The sequence below is a fragment of the Acanthaster planci genome, linkage group LG20 (assembly GCF_054643075.1).
Source record: "Acanthaster planci isolate LZ-2023a linkage group LG20, COTS_SCS, whole genome shotgun sequence".
NCBI classification, from domain to species: domain Eukaryota; kingdom Metazoa; phylum Echinodermata; class Asteroidea; order Valvatida; family Acanthasteridae; genus Acanthaster; species Acanthaster planci.
The window spans coordinates 6,973,914-6,992,140 of record NC_141796.1 but is presented as its reverse complement, the minus strand read 5'-3'; the positions used below and the strand labels follow the sequence as shown (position 1 = coordinate 6,992,140).

General features: G+C 42.3%; 2 protein-coding genes across 6 annotated transcripts; one reads left to right on the top strand and one right to left on the bottom strand.

Moving 5' to 3' along the window:
• Positions 1–5,087: 5,087 nt before the first annotated feature.
• Positions 5,088–14,059, top strand: LOC110978461 (uncharacterized). 3 transcript variants are annotated; one of them, XM_087130366.1, is made up of 3 exons: positions 5,088–5,909; positions 10,477–10,645; positions 11,116–14,059. In XM_087130366.1, the coding sequence occupies exons 1-3, from the start codon at positions 5,721–5,723 to the stop codon at positions 11,529–11,531; spliced, it is 774 nt and encodes a 257-aa protein (XP_086986492.1). In that variant the 5' UTR covers positions 5,088–5,720; the 3' UTR covers positions 11,532–14,059. The 3 variants fall into 3 exon arrangements, with proteins under 3 accessions (XP_086986492.1, XP_022089172.2, XP_086986493.1); XM_022233480.2 differs by having other exon boundaries at positions 5,099–5,909; positions 10,477–10,639; XM_087130367.1 differs by lacking the exon at positions 5,088–5,909 and adding an exon at positions 9,350–9,541.
• LOC110978460 (uncharacterized) lies at positions 13,480–18,191 on the bottom strand. Of its 3 annotated transcripts, none has more exons than XM_087130363.1 (3): positions 18,061–18,191; positions 16,016–16,191; positions 13,480–15,780 (listed from the first exon to the last, which is right to left on the bottom strand). In XM_087130363.1, exons 2-3 carry the CDS (start codon positions 16,172–16,174, stop codon positions 14,785–14,787), a joined length of 1,155 nt encoding a protein of 384 aa, XP_086986489.1. In that variant the 5' UTR covers positions 16,175–16,191; positions 18,061–18,191; the 3' UTR covers positions 13,480–14,784. The 3 variants fall into 3 exon arrangements, with proteins under 3 accessions (XP_086986489.1, XP_086986487.1, XP_086986490.1); XM_087130361.1 differs by having other exon boundaries at positions 17,871–18,190; XM_087130364.1 differs by lacking the exon at positions 18,061–18,191 and having other exon boundaries at positions 15,915–16,036.
• Between the last annotated feature and the right edge of the window lie 36 nt (positions 18,192–18,227).

Sequence of the window (18,227 nt, the reverse complement as noted above, 5' to 3'; positions counted from 1 at the left end):
AGCGATGGTTTCTCACCAAGGGAATGCTCTTGCTACGTAAAACTAGCGCCCCTCCTGTTTTCACATGTAGTGGACAGTTTGGGGACAGGGTGTCTCGAAAGTCTCCCCAAGGAGTCCATGCATCGTATAGTTCAACGTCACTCATTTCAAGGTCTTGGTTGTACACTTGTGTGTATTTGGTTTCCCAATTTTGCTTGTGTCATTGGCGTACGTCCCCGTTTGCTCTCAGCTCTCAAGCCCGCCGGGTTTGAGATGTATTTTGCCATTCTGCGCACTGTACTGCTTTCATTGGAGGTTATCCAACTCGAGCAGAAGCACCCTCTCACTTGTTGAAAAGGCCACATTGGTCGAGACTGTTCATTATTTTGCTACGGGTACGACCGTAACCATGCATTTTATAGGCGTAAGTTCGTGAACCATCGACGTTCAGCACCAACTAAAGGGGCTTCCGCTGCTGAGAAAATTGCGCCCCCTTTGAGCTCGAGGCTAATATCCATGCCAACCTTTCTCTGTGCACGATGCCCGGTGGCAAATCTGATGGGAAAAACTCAAGCACCTACAGAGGAAGTAAGCCAAGATGTATATCCGGTTTACCGCTCACGCATCTATCCTTGAACGCAGACTTGCCTCTAAACGGGGGATATAATTTTATGAAATTATTTTTGTTCTTTCGCGTTTGTTTCCTTTTCCACAAACAGAATGGTGCAAACAGGAAGAGCAGCTTCAGAATGGATGACTCAAGGCAGGACTCTTTTAGTGTTCTTGTACATGTATTATTATTTCACAGCTTACTCAGGTGACACACATATCTGGTAACACACTGGAACCGAAAAAACCTATTCAATTAAAAATCTTACCACGAACCGACACATTTCTCTTGACTCTGAACTTATTAAAGGGTAGTCGCAATGAATTTCTCTTTAAACACATTTTTTCTGCATCTTTGTACTCTTCTTCAATTGTATGAACACTCTTTTACACTCCCATTTGGTTAAATGCACTGAAAAGGTGCACTTTGTTAAACACTTCCAGTTACCCATGCTTTCCTAGACAACTGAGGGCACTGTTGATGTTATGTCATCCTGGGATGACAATTGACATAGTTCATTAGATTTTTCGGTTAAAATTGTGAACCCATTTTTTTTTTTGCTTTAAACAATTCTGAGAAAAGTATCGGTGCTCAATTATTGCTATGTGCACATATAAACAACAATAGATCAGTAAAGAAGACAATTTTTAGTCAAATGAAATGTGCAAATATGCATGGCATTTTTTGTAGGCCTTCAAACAATGTAACATTAGGCTTTCTTTCTGGGATGACATCACAGTTTTGCTCATGAATATGGAAATTCTCATTAGCACAAAAAGCAAAAGGCAGCAAAGTACCTAAATACGGGGGGAAAGTTGAAAATAAGTGTGCATTTTGAAGGTTTGTACTAAAACAAATTGATTGGAGCTACTATTGAGGAAAAATAACTCTCAACGGAATAACAAAGGTGCGTTTCACTCAAAATATCAAATGCATGTAGCCCCAACGTATACTGACCGGCCAAACCGGTTGGCGACTAGAACTAAGACATAATTCCAAGCAATGGATCGGCAATAACTAAAACAGACCCAGGATCGGTGTAAGATTCAGACATTGAGAAGAGAAAAACAATAGGCCTAGGTCACATCGACTTACACAATCTTGTTGAATGGCTTACCTAATAAATTAACCAGGCAATATTTCCGAGAGAAATTATACGGCAGATGTATATACAGCACTCATAAACCAAATTACTCATGTGAATTTTAATTGCCTGAAGAGTTTTCATTTCCAGCACTCGGTAATAAACGAACTGAAAAAAATTACGGAATTTATTTTAAAACGTACTAACAAAGGGATTTAAATTGTTTACTGCGTACGAAAGCACGCTGCTCCCTTGCACTGTAAAAACGCTGGGCATTTTTTTACGCAGCGTGAGGTACCAGATGAGTCGCCTAACTCTTGGGCAAACAGATTACCCAGTCGCCTTGATGTTCTCCTAAAACGCGGACAAACTTGTCTTATTCAATTAAACTGTTGTAATAAAAAAATATTATTTTGAGAACCCTTTTTTGCATGGGTGAAGTGAGATGGAGTTTCTCCACACGGTGGTTTAACTTTTTTTTAATGATAACACTGAAGCAGTTGTTGAAAATCTTTGGGGGACGAAAACACCTAGAGAGGCATACATTAATCAAGGTCATTATTTTTCTGTTTTCTTCTTCACTTGTAATGAAAACTGTCTAGCACTTCAGTCCTAACACCCATGGCGTTTTCGTCATTCTTTATTAGCTCAAAAACGGTGTACACAAGTATGACATTTGTAAATTACCTATTCGGAAACATGTTACGTATCTTCAAAATTTCAAAACTGCAACAAGAAATGATATCGTCTAATGGCATTCATGAGGGAAAGCATCTTTTTATTATACGAAACATCATTTATACATTCAAGACTCGTATAATTACGTTGTTATGGATAATTTTTTGGCATCTGAATTAGTTCAAGTTGCAGGCGAACCGGGAAAAGCAGATTAATACCGTGGACTCAAAACAAATGCAAAGTCAGTGTCCTGGATGATGGCAATACATCGAGCGCTGCTTGACAGGTATGCGGGACGGGTGCCGTGAAAGGATATCACAAAAAGAAATAATGAGATTTTGCTCTGAACTTGCGAGCGGCCGTCTTAGCGATACTTTGTGCACAGTGGTTTTCATTATTTTGCAATCGCCATTTTGCACACAAAGCCGTTGGAATTGGTGCACCAGTAAGAACCCCACAAGCCTTCAGAGACAGCCACACAACGACCCCCACCTGTTACGTAGCCTCCGTCACGCCAGTTTGCGTACCCAGTCTGTGTGGTCCCATCCACCCAGATAAACCCAGACGTGTGGTAGCGGTATCCGATCCAGTAAGCGCGATTTCCGGCGGCAGTTGTGTACGAGAGTAAGAACTGGTTTTCTTCCTCGCTGGTTACCGACGCCAGGTAAACGACGTCTCCCCCACCACGCCCAGTCAACTGCTGGCAGTAGCGTTCGGCATTGTAGAAGTTATAGTACTTCGTCTTTGAAAGGTTCAAATAGCAGTGATTTCCCCACGCAAGCCACGGAGGTTGACAGCGTCGAGCTCCGTTAGGCAGCTTGGCAATGGTGATGTTCATGTTGCACTTGCCATCCACGCTAATCTGGAACCCGGCCTGAAACACTAGAGCAAGAATTGCCCGTACTGTGATTTTAGTGGCCATCGTGGACGAACGTTGTTGAAAAGATCTATTTCCAGCTGTTACAGATACACTTGGTCTTTTATTTCAGCCTCGTTTTTGCACAGAAAAGTGGACAACCCGAGTTTTATTATTTTATGATTTCAGCATGCCACATGGGTAGGGTACGTTTCGGTGCTGATTGACGAAGTAGTGCTTCTCCAACGCGAGCTGAGCATTAGAGTCATCACAGTGGCTCTGAGATGAAATGAAGCAGGCCTCACCCTAGAATTAATAACTACGAGTTAAGCCCAACTTGAATCCAAATCAAGTGCCATGGTAACGCGCCCCGAAATACTACTTTCAATACCGTCAGTACAATAATGGCTTGGGACAAACTCTTTTCTAAGCCATGTAGAGCCTTTTTCGCGTATAATTATTCAGTTCCCATTCAGTGCCCGTAATCGTCAGGGACGAATTATTAACTGTATGCGGACCACTTTCATGTTTATTAACTTTGCATTCAGGTTAAATGGCAGATGCACGAAGGGAGAAATGTTCCATTTCAAGGTTGGAATATCCTGTGAGAGTTTATAGGGTGGTTGCAATCAATTTGTTTGAATAAAACGCATCTTTATGTCTCACTTAGCCTCATTTTCAGCTTTTGTTTCACTATTTTAAAGGGTATTTTACTGCTTTTGTTTTTTATGCTGATGGATTTCGCGAATTTTATGAGCAAAACTGTAATGTCATTTCAGGAAGAAGCCTCAATAATGTACACAAAAATATAAACAAAAAAATGCTGTGTTTTTGTAGATTTTGCTGGACTCGGTTTTCTCTTCTTTTCTTCTTCACTGTTGTTTATTTACATAGCAGTAAGGAAGCGGTAATCGCTTTCTCTGTAATGCATGTTTTCAGAACGTAAATTTTGGGTTCACAATGTTAATAAAAAAGCCTACGTAATGAACTATGTCTTCCTTATATAACTTCCCAGCAACAGCGCCCTCAGTTGTCCAAGAAAGCATGGATAAGTATAGTTGTTTGAAAAAGTCCACTTTTTAATGCATAACCAAAGAAGAATGTGAAAGAGTTTTCATACATTGAAGAAGAGTACAAAGATGAAGACAAAGTGCGTATAAGAAAAATTCCTTGCAGCCACACTTAAGACAGTATCTTGAAGGAGCAGAAAAATGGTCTGGTATGAAAGAGGAAAGCACGTTGCAAGGACCATGGTGAAATTGCTCGTTAATCGGAGACTATCTCGGTGGCGGCAAACATACCCCTCCCCAAGAAAATAATAACAGAGCTATCATTAGCAGGTTTCAGATAGAGCCGTGCATGCTCAAAGTTACACAAAAAAAAGAATGGAAAATGGACCAGATATGCTGGCCAGGTGCCTACCATGTAACCGATATATGGAAGAGTGCGTGCAATGTAGTTAGATTGATACCTGTAATCATAGAAATTGATTAAGTAAAACGTATTTTTTGTTTACTTTGTACTCGATGTTATGTACGCGGTAGGCCTATGTATTTTTGTTCAGTCATACTCGTACCAGGATGTGGTTGTGTACATGATATACAATGCACGTTCGACTGTACCCGTACAACAGCGTTTGCTCAATTAAGCTGTTTCTTTTCCAACATATCATGTCTTTAGCCGTCCTGGAAATAGCCTCAACAAAAGCTATGATACTCAGTGTTTTTCTTCGTCGGACCGTTTTGCTCCAGCACCATGGAGGAAGGCACTATTCGTTCCATAACACACCAAGTACGTACATTGCCTAGCAGTCGAAAGCATGATACAAGTCTAGTGTTTGGTAACATCATTTTTTTTCAATGAATGGATCGCCCTGACAGTCAGAGACTGCTGAGGCAAAGGTCGGGGAACCCGGATCTCCGTAAACAAATGCGTGGGTTCTCCATGAGGATCCGTCAACAGACTGCGGTTGAATCATGGCTGAATCATGGATCCGGTTTTCTTTTTTGTGTTTCGGAGGATAAATCACAGGAAGTCGACGATCGGTTTTCATTCCAGTGTTCCTTTTACGGGGCTTCGCATGCAACAATTACGACATCGCGATCGCCGGAGTATCGAAGTACGTGCATTTTGTGTCAAGCACGCAACGAGACACACAGAGTGCCGAATGCCGGGTCAGGTACTGTGCATGCAATAATCCACGGATCACGCAGAGCTCACTGGCGGTAGCTGCGGCGGCCTTTTCAAGTGTGGTGCATCCGGATCCCAGTCGGAAGCTGTTAACATTCTCTGTTGTAACGTTATCGCTGAGAAATTGAATGGACACGTTAAAAATGTTTGCACTGTCTGGCAAATGTGCAGTTGGAAACTGTGAATCTGGTCTGTGCTTGTAACTTGGGCCATCCTCGGCTTTCTTGCCGTCGAGTCGTTGCAAGGTGGATATAGCCGCGTGTTTCAGAAATCTAGCTAATTAAATTTCTGCCTCCCAAAAGAACTTGAGAGACTGAGTCGGCATGAAGGCGCTGGTCGTCCAACCGATGGTGAGTGAGCTTCACCACTTCACCCTGAGTGACATCAAGAGGCAATGTCTGCCAAGCGAAAATTGGAAGAAACTTCACCCGTCGATTCTCGTTGAACGACGCGACGGAAAGACGGTCACCAAGTCGCCAGAGAATTCGCGGAAACTCTGCAAACGTCAGCTGGTAGGTGCTGGTAGTTAAATTCCTTAAGAAAATGGATGGAAGTATAGATGACAATGACAGTAGGTAAATCCACTGGGCCACTAGCACCACAAGGCAAAAAAAGCCGATCTCAATAAGAGGGGCATCTTTGGGATATTTTGAGGTACGGTTGGTACGTGAAATGACGTTGACCTAGTATATAGCTCGTTCATTTTGGGATGAGATTTGACCAACTTCTAAGAAAGAAGATATCACACAAGATTGCAGGCCGTTGATATTATCTGACTGCCGCTACACAAAGTGAGTCCTTTAGCAACAGTTTAAGGAGTGTTCAATTTATTTGACCTTTTTTAGTGCAGAAGAGAGCCGGTTAAATCCAATTCTGTAAAAAAAAAAAAAAAAAAAGATTAATTATTTGTTGTTTCTGCTGATACACCAGGTATTTATGTTTCTTGGGAGGACCAACAATTCATCCATAAGAGATTATGCCCCGGTACGCCAACAAAGACAGCCAGTATCTATGGCTACCCGCGTACTTAATATTTTTAATGTACATGTACATCTCCGTGGTATTGCATCATGTCGTATTTCAGACCGTAAACTCCCCTATACTGACAGCGCCCACTTTTTCCATCTCTATATAAAGATATTCACCGAAATGTGACCACCAGTGCAACTGCAAACCTTTGCAGCTAAAAAATTACCTTTGGTTTTGTATTGGTAACATATGACTTTTTTTCAATTATGTGCTTAATGCTTTGATGAGAATGCCCCACCCAGTGCAGACTTTCTCGATCAACAATACCATCACAGGTCAATAAGCCTATGGTGTTCACTGGTACTGAAAAAATTCATTTTTAGCAGTTCCGAAAGAAAAACAAATACCCACGAGACTGCGCACGGTACATGTATTTTTCGATTCCGTTTTCGCATCGTGTGTTGATGACGTCGACTGTGTCGTTAACGCGGGGTTGTCATGGCAACCACCAATAACATAAACACGATCCGGTAGACCATTGATGTCACAGCCCGCCGCATCCCAAGCGGCTTGCAGTAGCTGGACGTCATCGTCCTGCGCGGCCGCACATTAGCTGTAAAGTCGTGACTGCCCGTTAAAATTAGGCTAAACTGTTGGACTTGCGACGCGTTCCATTCTGGGAGGAAGGTGTTAGATACAAGCATGCACGATGAAAAGCTCGAACACTAAGCAAAAGTCGTCTTATAGTATCGTTCATTATCCCGACTATTAACAAAGGGGGGGGGACATCTGAATTACATCACATCACATTTGTTTTTGTGGCAACGACGCCTGTGGCATGCAAGACAGGTCCACAAAATGTGTTCATTTTTCTGGAAAAAATTTTTTTAAAGCATTTCAGGTCATGTTTGTTTGTGGCAAAATGAAGAGAAAGACTCAGTGAAACCATCAACAAACGTCCAGCTTTAAAGAACGATCCCAGTGTTAGAAACAATAGCGTTTTCTTCGGTTTCTTTGTTTTTAATGTTCATTCTAGATAATATGAGCGCCTGTGGGTGGTTGGTCGGGTGGATGGGTTGGTGCAGGTCACGGTAACTTCCATAATTGTACTTTCTAGAGTATTTACCGTACGTAGCCTACGTACGGATCCCTTTATACCTTAATTTGTACTTCTGGTAACTCTTCCAACTCAAGCCTTGAATTCGATCATTTTGACCCGTGATGATGGGAAATAAATGTAAGGGCGAACTTCGGGAGGCCTAACAAACGTGGTATTTTGCAACAATACCACTCTATACACATGTATGTCATGTACAATGTTTCACCATCTTTTCTGCTTGTCAGCAAAAATGAGACACTGCAAAAAATCTCCGACCTGACCCCCCCCCTTCGAAAATTCCTGGATCCACCTGTGATATGCTATCGCTCATTATACATGTATTTCAATAACAAAAGTACTGGCACCCTTTTTAGGGAAGAAATGGCCCGCCGCTTGCCCCATGGATTCAGTGGTCATGACGTTTATATACATGAACATGTATCCGTAACTGTCTACATACAAGTGTATTACGTCAGTAACATTGTTTACATGGGGTACTAAAATCTGCTTGGTCGAACTCCGAGCGAGTTCACCTGAAAATACCATCACGTTCCTTTGATATTTAATGCTCAATTGTAAAGCTGTGATACGGTGAATGTGGGCACCGTGGCCGCGCACGACCTTGACTAATCCTGGTTAGTGCCTGAGATTGAACTGCGATATGCAGCCATATACATGTAAATGTACAATGTACAGTACAGTACATGTACATGTACATGGGTTTGTAGCTCTACGGTACCAGGAACTACAGTACGCACACCCACCCACGCCTATGGTTAGCTTTCTCCGCGGCGAAGTCCACGAATATAGCAATTCTCCCGAACCGTACTCACACTGCTCTGATTCTGCGAAGCGAACGCCTTGCGGCCTCATAAAGTTTTCCTCTCTGCGCAAGGTTTCCTACTCTATCACATTTTGAACACGTTTTACAACATGTTTAGCATTGAAATGCAATTAGAAATGTTTTCATAGGCCTAGAAGTTTTTGCAAACTAAACACGTTTCACGGAAAGCATTCAGCATTTAAACACATTCCTAAACGCAATATCAGTGTGTAAATATCTAAAAAAAAATCATGTTAAAATTGAGCTGGCCTGTAGAGTGATTAAACTCCAAGCGTCGTTTTTAAATGCAAGGTAAGCATTAAATTCTTACGAGAACTCAAATTTCATGATGATATAAAATAAAAGTATGGTAATTTTAAGGCAAAACTGCGCAGCACACCGTACACATTGCCTCGGGCTCCTCCCCTTGCACACAAGGTATACGTTATGTACTCAACCATCTCTTTGCAGGTATATAGGCCTACATGCACTTCATGAACGGCCCTAGAAGCTCAGAAGTTTAACATTTACTTCAGGCAGGGTTTCCAAGCTTCAGCGGCGTGGGGAGATTCAAAAGCGAACGTGGCTTTGGGCTCATTCAACAAGATGTTTGGCGATCAAAATATCAAACAAATAGTCTCAACATCCTTGCTTTTATTTTGTGATGTTGTATTCTGAGGGTTTGGTGTAATAATTTATTTGATAAATAAGGATACTGATTACTTTTTTTCCTACTCATCTATGAAGTGTTATTTGTAAACAAAAAATGAAAATAAAATAAAATCTGCCGAAAGGGGAATGCCCCCTCTCGCTGAATACTCCACAGGTCAGCTTTGACCAGCGCCGCTATTTGGTGCAAAAGCAGACACGGATACGGGTTAGCCACACTATATACAGCGCATTCTTGCTCTGTGGCAGATTACGCGAAGAAGAGAGGAAGTTCCTTGTAACACAGTTTCCAAGAGTCGCTCACTTCCAGTTCATGTAATGTAATGTGTACGCTTGACCGTACAAAAAGCGCGTGAATTCTGCTTAAGGGGCTCTCGGTAGTCTACCTGGAAAGGCGGTAAATACGCTGTTTGAGATTTCAGTGCACAGTACCGTGGCATTTCAATCAGTGAGCAATCGAGCGGCGCTGAAGACGCGACGCTCTCGGATCGCGACCAACTCGTTGCTTAATCGCACCGTAAGAAACCTTCCTCCAAATCATCATGTCGGTAACGGTCGTGATTGTGACACCAACGGTTTCGAAGGTACGATGGCGATTTCGCTAACCAGATATTTTCTTGCAGGATTCATCATGGTTAAGATTTAATGTGTATAATTATAGTGTCCGCAAAGCAGCGAATTAATTAGACGGCACACAGATGCAAAGGAGTGAAAAATTCAACTCTCTAAAAGAGTGAACCCCTTTTAACAACAATATAGCTACATTCGAAAGGGAGTGAAAACACCAGAAAGTGAAACACTATTCAAAGGAATCATAATTGTATTTCTCAATTTTTTTCTGATAAAGTTTTCACTCTTTTGAGGTTGTGTTCACTCTGTAGTTTTCACTCTTTTGCAATGAATTCACAAAGAACTCACTCTTTTGAAGGTGAGTTTTTTCTTCTTTTGCCATTTTACTGTTTTACGTCATCGTCCACGTAATGCCCGGAGTATAGTACCGAATCCAACGACGAGCAGGAGTTGTCACGGTAGAGAACCGTGATGGAGCGATTTCTCGAAGTCACGGGTGTTTCCTTTGAGGGAGGAACAAACTCAAATTACGATCATAACAAAGAATCAAGGACCTCATTTTAGTTACTGGCGACGAGGCCCTGTCAATTTTTCAGACTTGTTTACCTCTGTTTACTCGCAGTTGAGGATTTTAGTGGCTTTTGTGTCTCTGAGTCAGACTCAAAAATTGTATGCGAAATTTGGACGGTTTTAGCGAACACGAAAGCGAATTTGTGAGGACAGGTCAAAAATTTCCGCAGCGAATTCGCCGACCTTGAACACATTTCAACTCCCGCGAAATTTCGCTACAAAGTTGTCGTGACGTCAATTCGCTTCGCTGTCGCCTGAACCGGCCTTTAGACGGACAGAAATCCCATGCTTATCGATCGGCTACATCTTGGACTTTTAATCTCAGTGAAGAATTACAAATTAGCAAAGTCTTTTCTATTTTTCATTTTCTTGCCTCCAGGTAAATCAGTGGTTAACCCTGAAGAGAAAGGCTTCCACTTTACCTGTTGTGTCTTCTCACACTTGCTCCAGTGGTGGGTCTTCCCGAGATGTGAACGGGAGCCATGACGTACAACTGAGCAAACACCAGGATCACGCCGTGGACGCAGGCGAACTGCCCTCTGGTACATGTAATGTCGTTACGACATGTATTTACACCTCTCACATGCATACTCATAAACGTGCACCCATATTCACGCAAAATTAATGGACGACTCTTCATTTTTAATCCCCAATATATTACAGGCTGGTTTGGGTTTTTTTTTATGTTTTGCAATAGTTGTTAGATTTCCTACCGGAAGGACGACCATCCATAGCACTAAGACTATAAAGCCTCGAGCGGAAAGTCACTTTTTACTTGAAAACTGAATTACCAACAGTTACCGAGGAAAATAACATTTGAAAACACGATTTTATATGGGGGTGTTTGCCATTTGTCCCCTTCGGGAGCGTTAGGGAAAATGTATCCGAAAATGCGCTATGCATCTACATTTATGCACATTAAAAAAATACAAGTGTTGGAAAGAAGGGGGTTATATACCTGGAATATTAAAGTCCTTGTTTTTAAGCTGTGTTGATTTGATTTTTTGATTTTCTTCAGATCCCAGATTGTGGTCTCCTTATGATGTGACGGCCTGGCTGAGTCGCATGGAAGAGTCCCATGGCCTAGACGTTGACCACAGCTTCTTTCAAATGAACGGCCGTGGACTCTGCCTGATGCCGCTCAAGGGCTTTCTGTTCCGGGTACCTGACCATGGGGGGCTTCTGTACGAGGACTTTCGCGGGAGACTGAGAAAGTGCCTGCTGATGCCTGGAGACGAGACCAGTGGGCCGACTGCCAACAAGAGGACCGAATCGACAGCTCACCGCGGTGGGGCCACCAGTCAGAGTGGGTGCGAGACTGCGCAATGGCCCTTGCCACCTGTCGCGAAATGCGGGGAAGTTGTTGTTGCTGAGGAGACATCGGTGCCAGACTTTAAGGGAAGAGTGTCACCTTTGACATATCACACATTATGAAACCGACACGTAGCCAAGGACTCAGTGACTGTTAAACCTCATGGTTTTCAGGGGAATACCTTTTTAAACCAAACAAGTAACAGGAAAGGGGCTATAGCTGCCGCGAGCGGCAGTTGCATTCGATCGATGAATGGCACTGTAATCAGGCTATTCCATGGGCAGTAAAGATGATTCTTTTTGTTCTCAGATAATGAGCTCACATGCCTCATCACAGTGAACAATATCAGTGAAGCATGAAGATCGAACTTGCCTCCCTGCGCGGTTCTTCAACTTTGCTTTTACTTGCTGATGCATCTGTGACAAGATTTTTTGGTTAAAGTTGATTGTGAGTTTTCTGTGGAGATGTAAATAAAACGCAGCTGAAACACCTTTTACCAAATCAAACAGTAGTTTTGTCCCTAAAAATGTAATGTACATGTAATAACTTACGGTATTACCGTATGACAGGACAATTGGATTTTCGTGAATTATTTCTTGAAAACTGCATTCAAATAATGTATACATGTAGGTCTTAGTCTCAGCCCTTGCCAATTTATAAGTTGGAATTCAGGACTGATAATACTCCGATGTAAACGCTGTACATGCACTTCCTTCAAGTTAGTTCCTGCTGTGGAACTTGGACCCAACGTATTTTTACAGGACCCGAAACCAACTGGTGATGCCAGAAGACTTTGGAAGTTAATATTTTACAGTCTATGTCTTTTATAACAAAATCTTTTGGACATAACGGCGCATCGAGAACGGAATTTTGGGGGAAATAATTGTGGCCTTTCTAAGCCTCCGTACAACCATGGAGGAAGGACACAGGAGTTCGACCTTCCTGGCTAATGTCAGCTTGCTTGTTACGCACCACCTGTTTAATAACCACAAGCTCCCTGTTATGGTGCCTGTTATGATCCGACAACATCATCAGATTCAATGCTTGCGCAGTTGCTTTTACCCGTACAAGTATTCTTGTGCAGTTATTGCCCCAATCGAACACTTTTGTATTAACTTATTTGGGGAATAAATTTTGTGTTTTATTTGAATCATTTTTATAACGGAATTTGCACAAAAAAGGTATTGTATGAGATCTCATGATCACTCCTTGTGATGAAACAGCGCATTTTGTGGGTTTTTTTTGGTGAACTTAACCGTCTTGTGGCGGTCAACATGTTGTTGGCGAGTCTTAGCCAAAGTCGTATAAAGACTTTGTAAACTGATGTTTTGGAGAGACAAAATAAAATTACGAACACTGCATGGACAATGGAAAAGTGCATCAAAATCTTAAAAAAATATCGACGACAGCAAAAGTAAATCTAATGTTAGATTTTTTTTCTCTATTTCCTGGTCAATTTGGGAAGCTGTAGTTAATTGCAAAGAAAACATTGCAAATATTTCAACGATATTATTGGACCCAGTTGTCCGGCTAAGCAGCAGGCAGTAATCAGGCATTTTTGGAATGTTTACTATTGTTCGTCTGACCTGGCGGCGATGATCATCGAGCACTTTAATGTGCCCGAGTTGTAACTCCTTCTGTGTCCTTCCTCCATGTTACAACAATGGTCAGCAAGACCTGCATGCGTATTCCGACAGACGGGCACGTGGTATATCGGTAAGTTGTGCTCACTAGTCCACATATATACACGCAAATGGTTCCCTTACTCATTTTCGTGTCCATTTATAGAGGCTGGAATAAGACTTGAATTTTTTTGTAAATTATAGTTGCCGTCGTCATTACTAGCCATGTAACGCTGAATCTATATATCTAGCAAAGTAATTAGCATCGGCTTTTTTTGTGTGTTTGTGAAGATATCTACCATCGTCTGTTAGGAGCAATGTGATTGGTGAAGAAAGGCTTCAGTTTAGTTAATTTTATGGTTCTCGTCTTTTTCATCTTGACGGAGGGCGCGTTGGTGGTCGGGGGAAGGGGTAAAAAAGAAAAAGAAACTTCCTGCTCCATAATAACTTGGGATTGTCCTTTCTTCTCTTTTTATTGGTAGGAAAGTCCAGATAAAATCGGCAAAATTTTTTTTGTCGATGGGAGCCCAAAATAAGGGTCGGCGGGAAATGGGAACCCCAGATTTACAATTAACTTAAGACGCCCTAATGCCTGTCAAGGTTGTGGAGCGGGGAAATGAATACGAAATAAGTAAAAGTAACAAGAATATAAAAAAAAGAAGTAAAAGAAGTGGTGTGAAAATAGACCGTGTGTACAGTAAACCTTAATGTCATGTAAATATCAATTACAAGCACAAAAAGGATGACTGAAATTTATCTCACAGCTGGTTCGAGTCGCAACTGCGACGTACTATACACTGTGATTATTTCACTATTATTATCTACACGTGACTTGCACACGATTTATGGGTTCTGTTTCTGCTTCCAAACAAGTTCAGCCACCTGCTAGGCGTGTTTTACCAACATTTCATTTGTAATGCATGTAAAGTGATGCTTGTGTGTTCACTGAAAAAGTAGTGTGTGCTAAATGTGCAACAACATACATGTATGTCAACAGCTGAATAAAGTTTTCTCGATTTGTAAATGAAGTACATGTGTACTTAAGTGCAGGTGGTTTGATCATTGATAAGTGGCTATGCGTGAGAACGGAAAATCGGGCGATGTCGGATAGAAAGCGCAGTTTCCATACGTGCACTTTTGTAAACGTTGCAGCTGCACTTACACGTGACATGTGACAAAGTCCTGTCAGAGAGACAGGTACCAGAATGTACGGAAATAAAAGGAAAAGAAAAAGACTAATTTGCTGAAGCACTGAAAACGCTGTGCGGTCGGGGTCTAATTTTTCTAATTTGAAAAAGCGGGTTAATGTCGAGTGGTTTCCCACAGGTACCTCTTAACACTGAGCCAAAAAACCAGCCATATTTAAAGGAAACCACGGATACGGTGCATCGCGTTCTAGCCATTGGCATTTTGGGGCTTTGTGTATGCTTTTGGAAGGAAGGGAAATGAAACAGACCAAAACGAAATGCCTTTCCCTCATTGTTTTTTTCCAATTTTGGGGAGCTCTTTTGGGAGGAGTTGGTTGGCCCTTTGCTAGCTCCCCTAGATCCACCCTTTGTGTTACACAAGAATTAACAAATTAGCCAATTCAGACCAGTGCTACAGTCGAGTCCATCACAACACCAGACACAGGCTACAGGATGAATGATGGCATAGGAACACTTCTGTCACCGTTCGTATGAATGGATGGTGACTTGGCCCAAGACTGGAGAGCTGTGGTGGCAGGACTTACAGGGACTTGACAAAAGCCCTATTAGAGACACATCATCAATTTGTTTCTAGCTGGTGTTGGAAGCAGCTTTCGTCTGCGCCGCAGGCTTACCCGAACCCCATATTCTGCTTCGGGGGTATCGTAGGCCAAGACGCTTTCCTTATGTGATGAAGCCTTCCCGGCTCCACATTTCCCTCCTTGGCTGGTATCCTTGCCGGTATCGCCACCTTCCGAAATTGCACTTCTTTTCCTATGCCTCATGACTTGCAATATGCCTGAGCTCTTCTGGGAGTCAGATGACGAGGTCTCAGACTGATGAAACCGGACCGAATGGCCTTTTCTATTGTTTCCACATGCTTTGCTAACAGCACTTTGATCTCTGGTAATAGGCTTCTGTGAAGTCCTGTCTGATTTTCTTTTCTTTGCGATCAAGCTCACTGGGCTGGTTGTGTCATTAGGTGACAAAATTTCTTGCTCTGTTGAATGGTGTTCATACACGTCATTCTTAGAACCACAATTTTCTTTCTGACCACTTGGAATACACGGATTGTTATTATTTCCTTGCTTGTCAGTCGCTGATGTACATATATGCCATGAGTCATCTTCCACATTCTCCAAGCACAGGTGGTTCCAATTTTGGCTGCTTTTGGATTGTGACCTTCTCTGCTGGGCCCGAGTCCTCCCCGCAATTCCAATGTCCCTAAGAGGCGATCGCCTTTTGTTGGTTAACTGGACCTCCTGCTGGATCCCCTCGCGTCCTACATGGCTGATGCTTGTCAGAGTTGATTCAGTTGAGGAATCAGAGGAGCAGTCACTGCCTGCCTGCTTGCCAGCTGCTACTATCCCGCTGTTGCTTTTTCCTGCATTGCCCCGGACAAACTGCAGGCTCGTGAAATGACTTGCTGTCTCTCTCCGGGTGATCTCCTTGCATCTCTGGGTTTGCGTCAACGGGTCCAGAGAACAGGCCGTCTTGTTTCGTCTAGCCCGGCCTCGCCTCGGTGGTGTGTGAGGTGCATTCGGATCGATTTGCGGTGATACCTGAACCAAAAATAGCCAATAAAATATCTATATGTGTTTGGAACGAGACAGAGTCAGCACTAATTGCCTGCCAGATAAGTTTCCCCAAATGGTGAATATCCATTACCTCTAAAATTGCCAAATTGGTAGCTTACTGTTCGAATTTGTGAAGTTGGCAAGTACAGTGGTGGTATCTTGACAACTTCAAAAGTTTCAAACGGCCTAGCTGTACACATTTCTTATCCCTGTGTCATACCCAGAAGTGCCGCTTTTCATCAACAGCGACAAGATTGGCTCCGATTGGGTTTCTTGCTGCGAAGACGGGACTCGGGAACCGACGGCTGACTTCCACTGGACTCTCTGTGAACACCAGAGGGTGCTTCCTGGAAGAACCTTTTTTCCTCTGTCGCGGCATTACATGTATCTTGTTTTCTATTGGGAACAAAAGAAATAACAAATAAAACATGTACATGAGGAGGTAAGCAATGCACAAATGTATTGATAATGGTCACTTGGCACCTTCACAACTTCCCTCGCAACCACTTCACACACATGCTACTTTGCCTTGCTTCACGTACATGTATTTACAAGTACAGCACTAAATTATGTAAAGACACATCACCCCACAAATGTCAGTAGACCTTTTACGATGCACGGTAAGAGTGACACTGAAATCATTGATTGATTGCCACTAAAATCCACATTTCGTATGAACTCTTGATATATGAAATGTATGTTGGCCCACATACAAGTACTGTGCAAGTATGGTGGGATTACTTAACTGTGATCTTTGTTTCGTAATTGTGGAAAGGTACCAGTACATATAATTGGTAGCTTTGTGCTTTAATAGGAAGAGGGGTGGAAGTGTAAGTATTTTGTATTAAAGCCATAATTTTTTTTATTAATAATTATTAAGTGAACAAACGGAGTGAATAATTTGTCGGCGATGTGGCGCCTATGCGTGGGTGAAGTGGGGAAGTGGGCAGTGCGGAGTGACAAATGGGTGAAGTACATGTACATTTACTCCCAGTACATGTACATGGCAGAACGTTGTGCAAAGTGGTTGGAAAGAATTCCATGTACGTGTACGGATGCCACAAATTTTTCCCTGTACAGAAACATGTAGTTACCTACATATAGTCTGCCTATAGACCTCAATCATGGGGCAGCCATCTTTCTTTTCCACCAGTCAAACCAGTATAACCAAACTTAAGCTGGAAAGTGGAAGGGAAAACAGTCTGTTCCCTTTATCAATATGTGAGTTTGTATAACTGTGGCCAGTGGGTCTATGGGGAACAAGACAAACATGGCAGCATCATGGTAAAGGTCTATTAGCCACATGAAAGTGATGGAAATACATGTACACCTATTCTAGAAGGCGTAATGACGCACATAAGAGTTAATGCTTCACTGGCAGACAACTGATGCACTTACATGTATTGACAACTTTCTTTTCATTTCAATGAAGCATAATATTGTATTACAATGATCTTCTGCCAACCAAAGCCACATCATACCCATTCAAAGGTACACGTACAGTACGTACACAAAAATTTGGGAATGCACATGTATTAGATTTCAAACAAAATCTCATGACACTGAAATCGTTCACAAAGGCAAAGGCTAAGCCAATGTTCAACATCATATGCATCATGAAGGCAATAGGCCTAGTACCGGTCATGCCAGTTTATAACCAATTCAATTGGGTATAAAGCAAGGTTTCAAGAAAGAGGTTTGGCAATGCTTTGTCATGTTTGTGAGGAAATTCAGGTGGACATTGAATTGCTAGTGCACTACATGAATTCCCACTACTTAGGGGACTCTGGTCGCCTTTGTTTCGACTTGGACTTCTCATCCTGCTTATCACGTTATGCTAGGCCTGTTGCTAGTAAGCATGTAATAATACTATAGTATAGGCCTATGCCATCAAGGTCGGACCACAGTCCAGGAGCAAATGTTAAAAATAAAAGAGACGATTTGCAGGGTCCTAGTTTACTTGAACCATGCTTGAACTATCTAAGTTAATTAAGGGTAGCCCTACGCCCTGCATTAAAACATCCTCACAGTCACAGGCTATATCATTTTTTTTACATCATGTATATTGTACGTACATGTAAACTTTAAAGGGCGCCCTCGGCCATGTCTCAGCATTGCCCACGGCCTGTCGTTAGCACTAAACTTTCTAAAGCAGGTAAGCTGATCAGGCCCAAGATGCCGTATTGACCATGTCGAACTGCCTCATTCACCTGCCTCCACGACCGTGGCTAGTTTAGCATTTTATGCCAATCAATAATCACTTACTTTTCTAAAGCATTCCTCCATCAATAAACTAAAGTGGTCAGTAAAATAAAAAAGACACCAACGCGGCGATGCCACCCAATTGACTCCCTTCATAATTCCCGGTAAGGAAGTCCATGGTTAAACTGCGCAGTCGCAAGAGTTATTCCAAATGAAAATAAAACACATAA

What these genes read in the sequence shown, in the direction of transcription:
- LOC110978461 (XM_087130366.1), top strand. Translation starts at nt 5,721, where the DNA reads ATGAAGGCGCTGGTCGTCCAACCGATGGTGAGTGAGCTTCACCACTTC. An exon ending in AACTCTGCAAACGTCAGCTG is followed by an intron (nt 5,910 to 10,476) that starts GTAGGTGCTGGT and finishes TCTTGCCTCCAG; the next exon opens with GTAAATCAGTGGTTAACCCT. An exon ending in CGAACTGCCCTCTGGTACAT is followed by an intron (nt 10,646 to 11,115) that starts GTAATGTCGTTA and finishes GATTTTCTTCAG; the next exon opens with ATCCCAGATTGTGGTCTCCT.
- LOC110978460 (XM_087130363.1), bottom strand. Translation starts at nt 16,174, where the DNA reads ATGCCGCGACAGAGGAAAAAAGGTTCTTCCAGGAAGCACCCTCTGGTG. An exon ending in ATGAAAAGCGGCACTTCTGG is followed by an intron (nt 15,781 to 16,015) that starts GTATGACACAGG and finishes TTTTTGGTTCAG; the next exon opens with GTATCACCGCAAATCGATCC.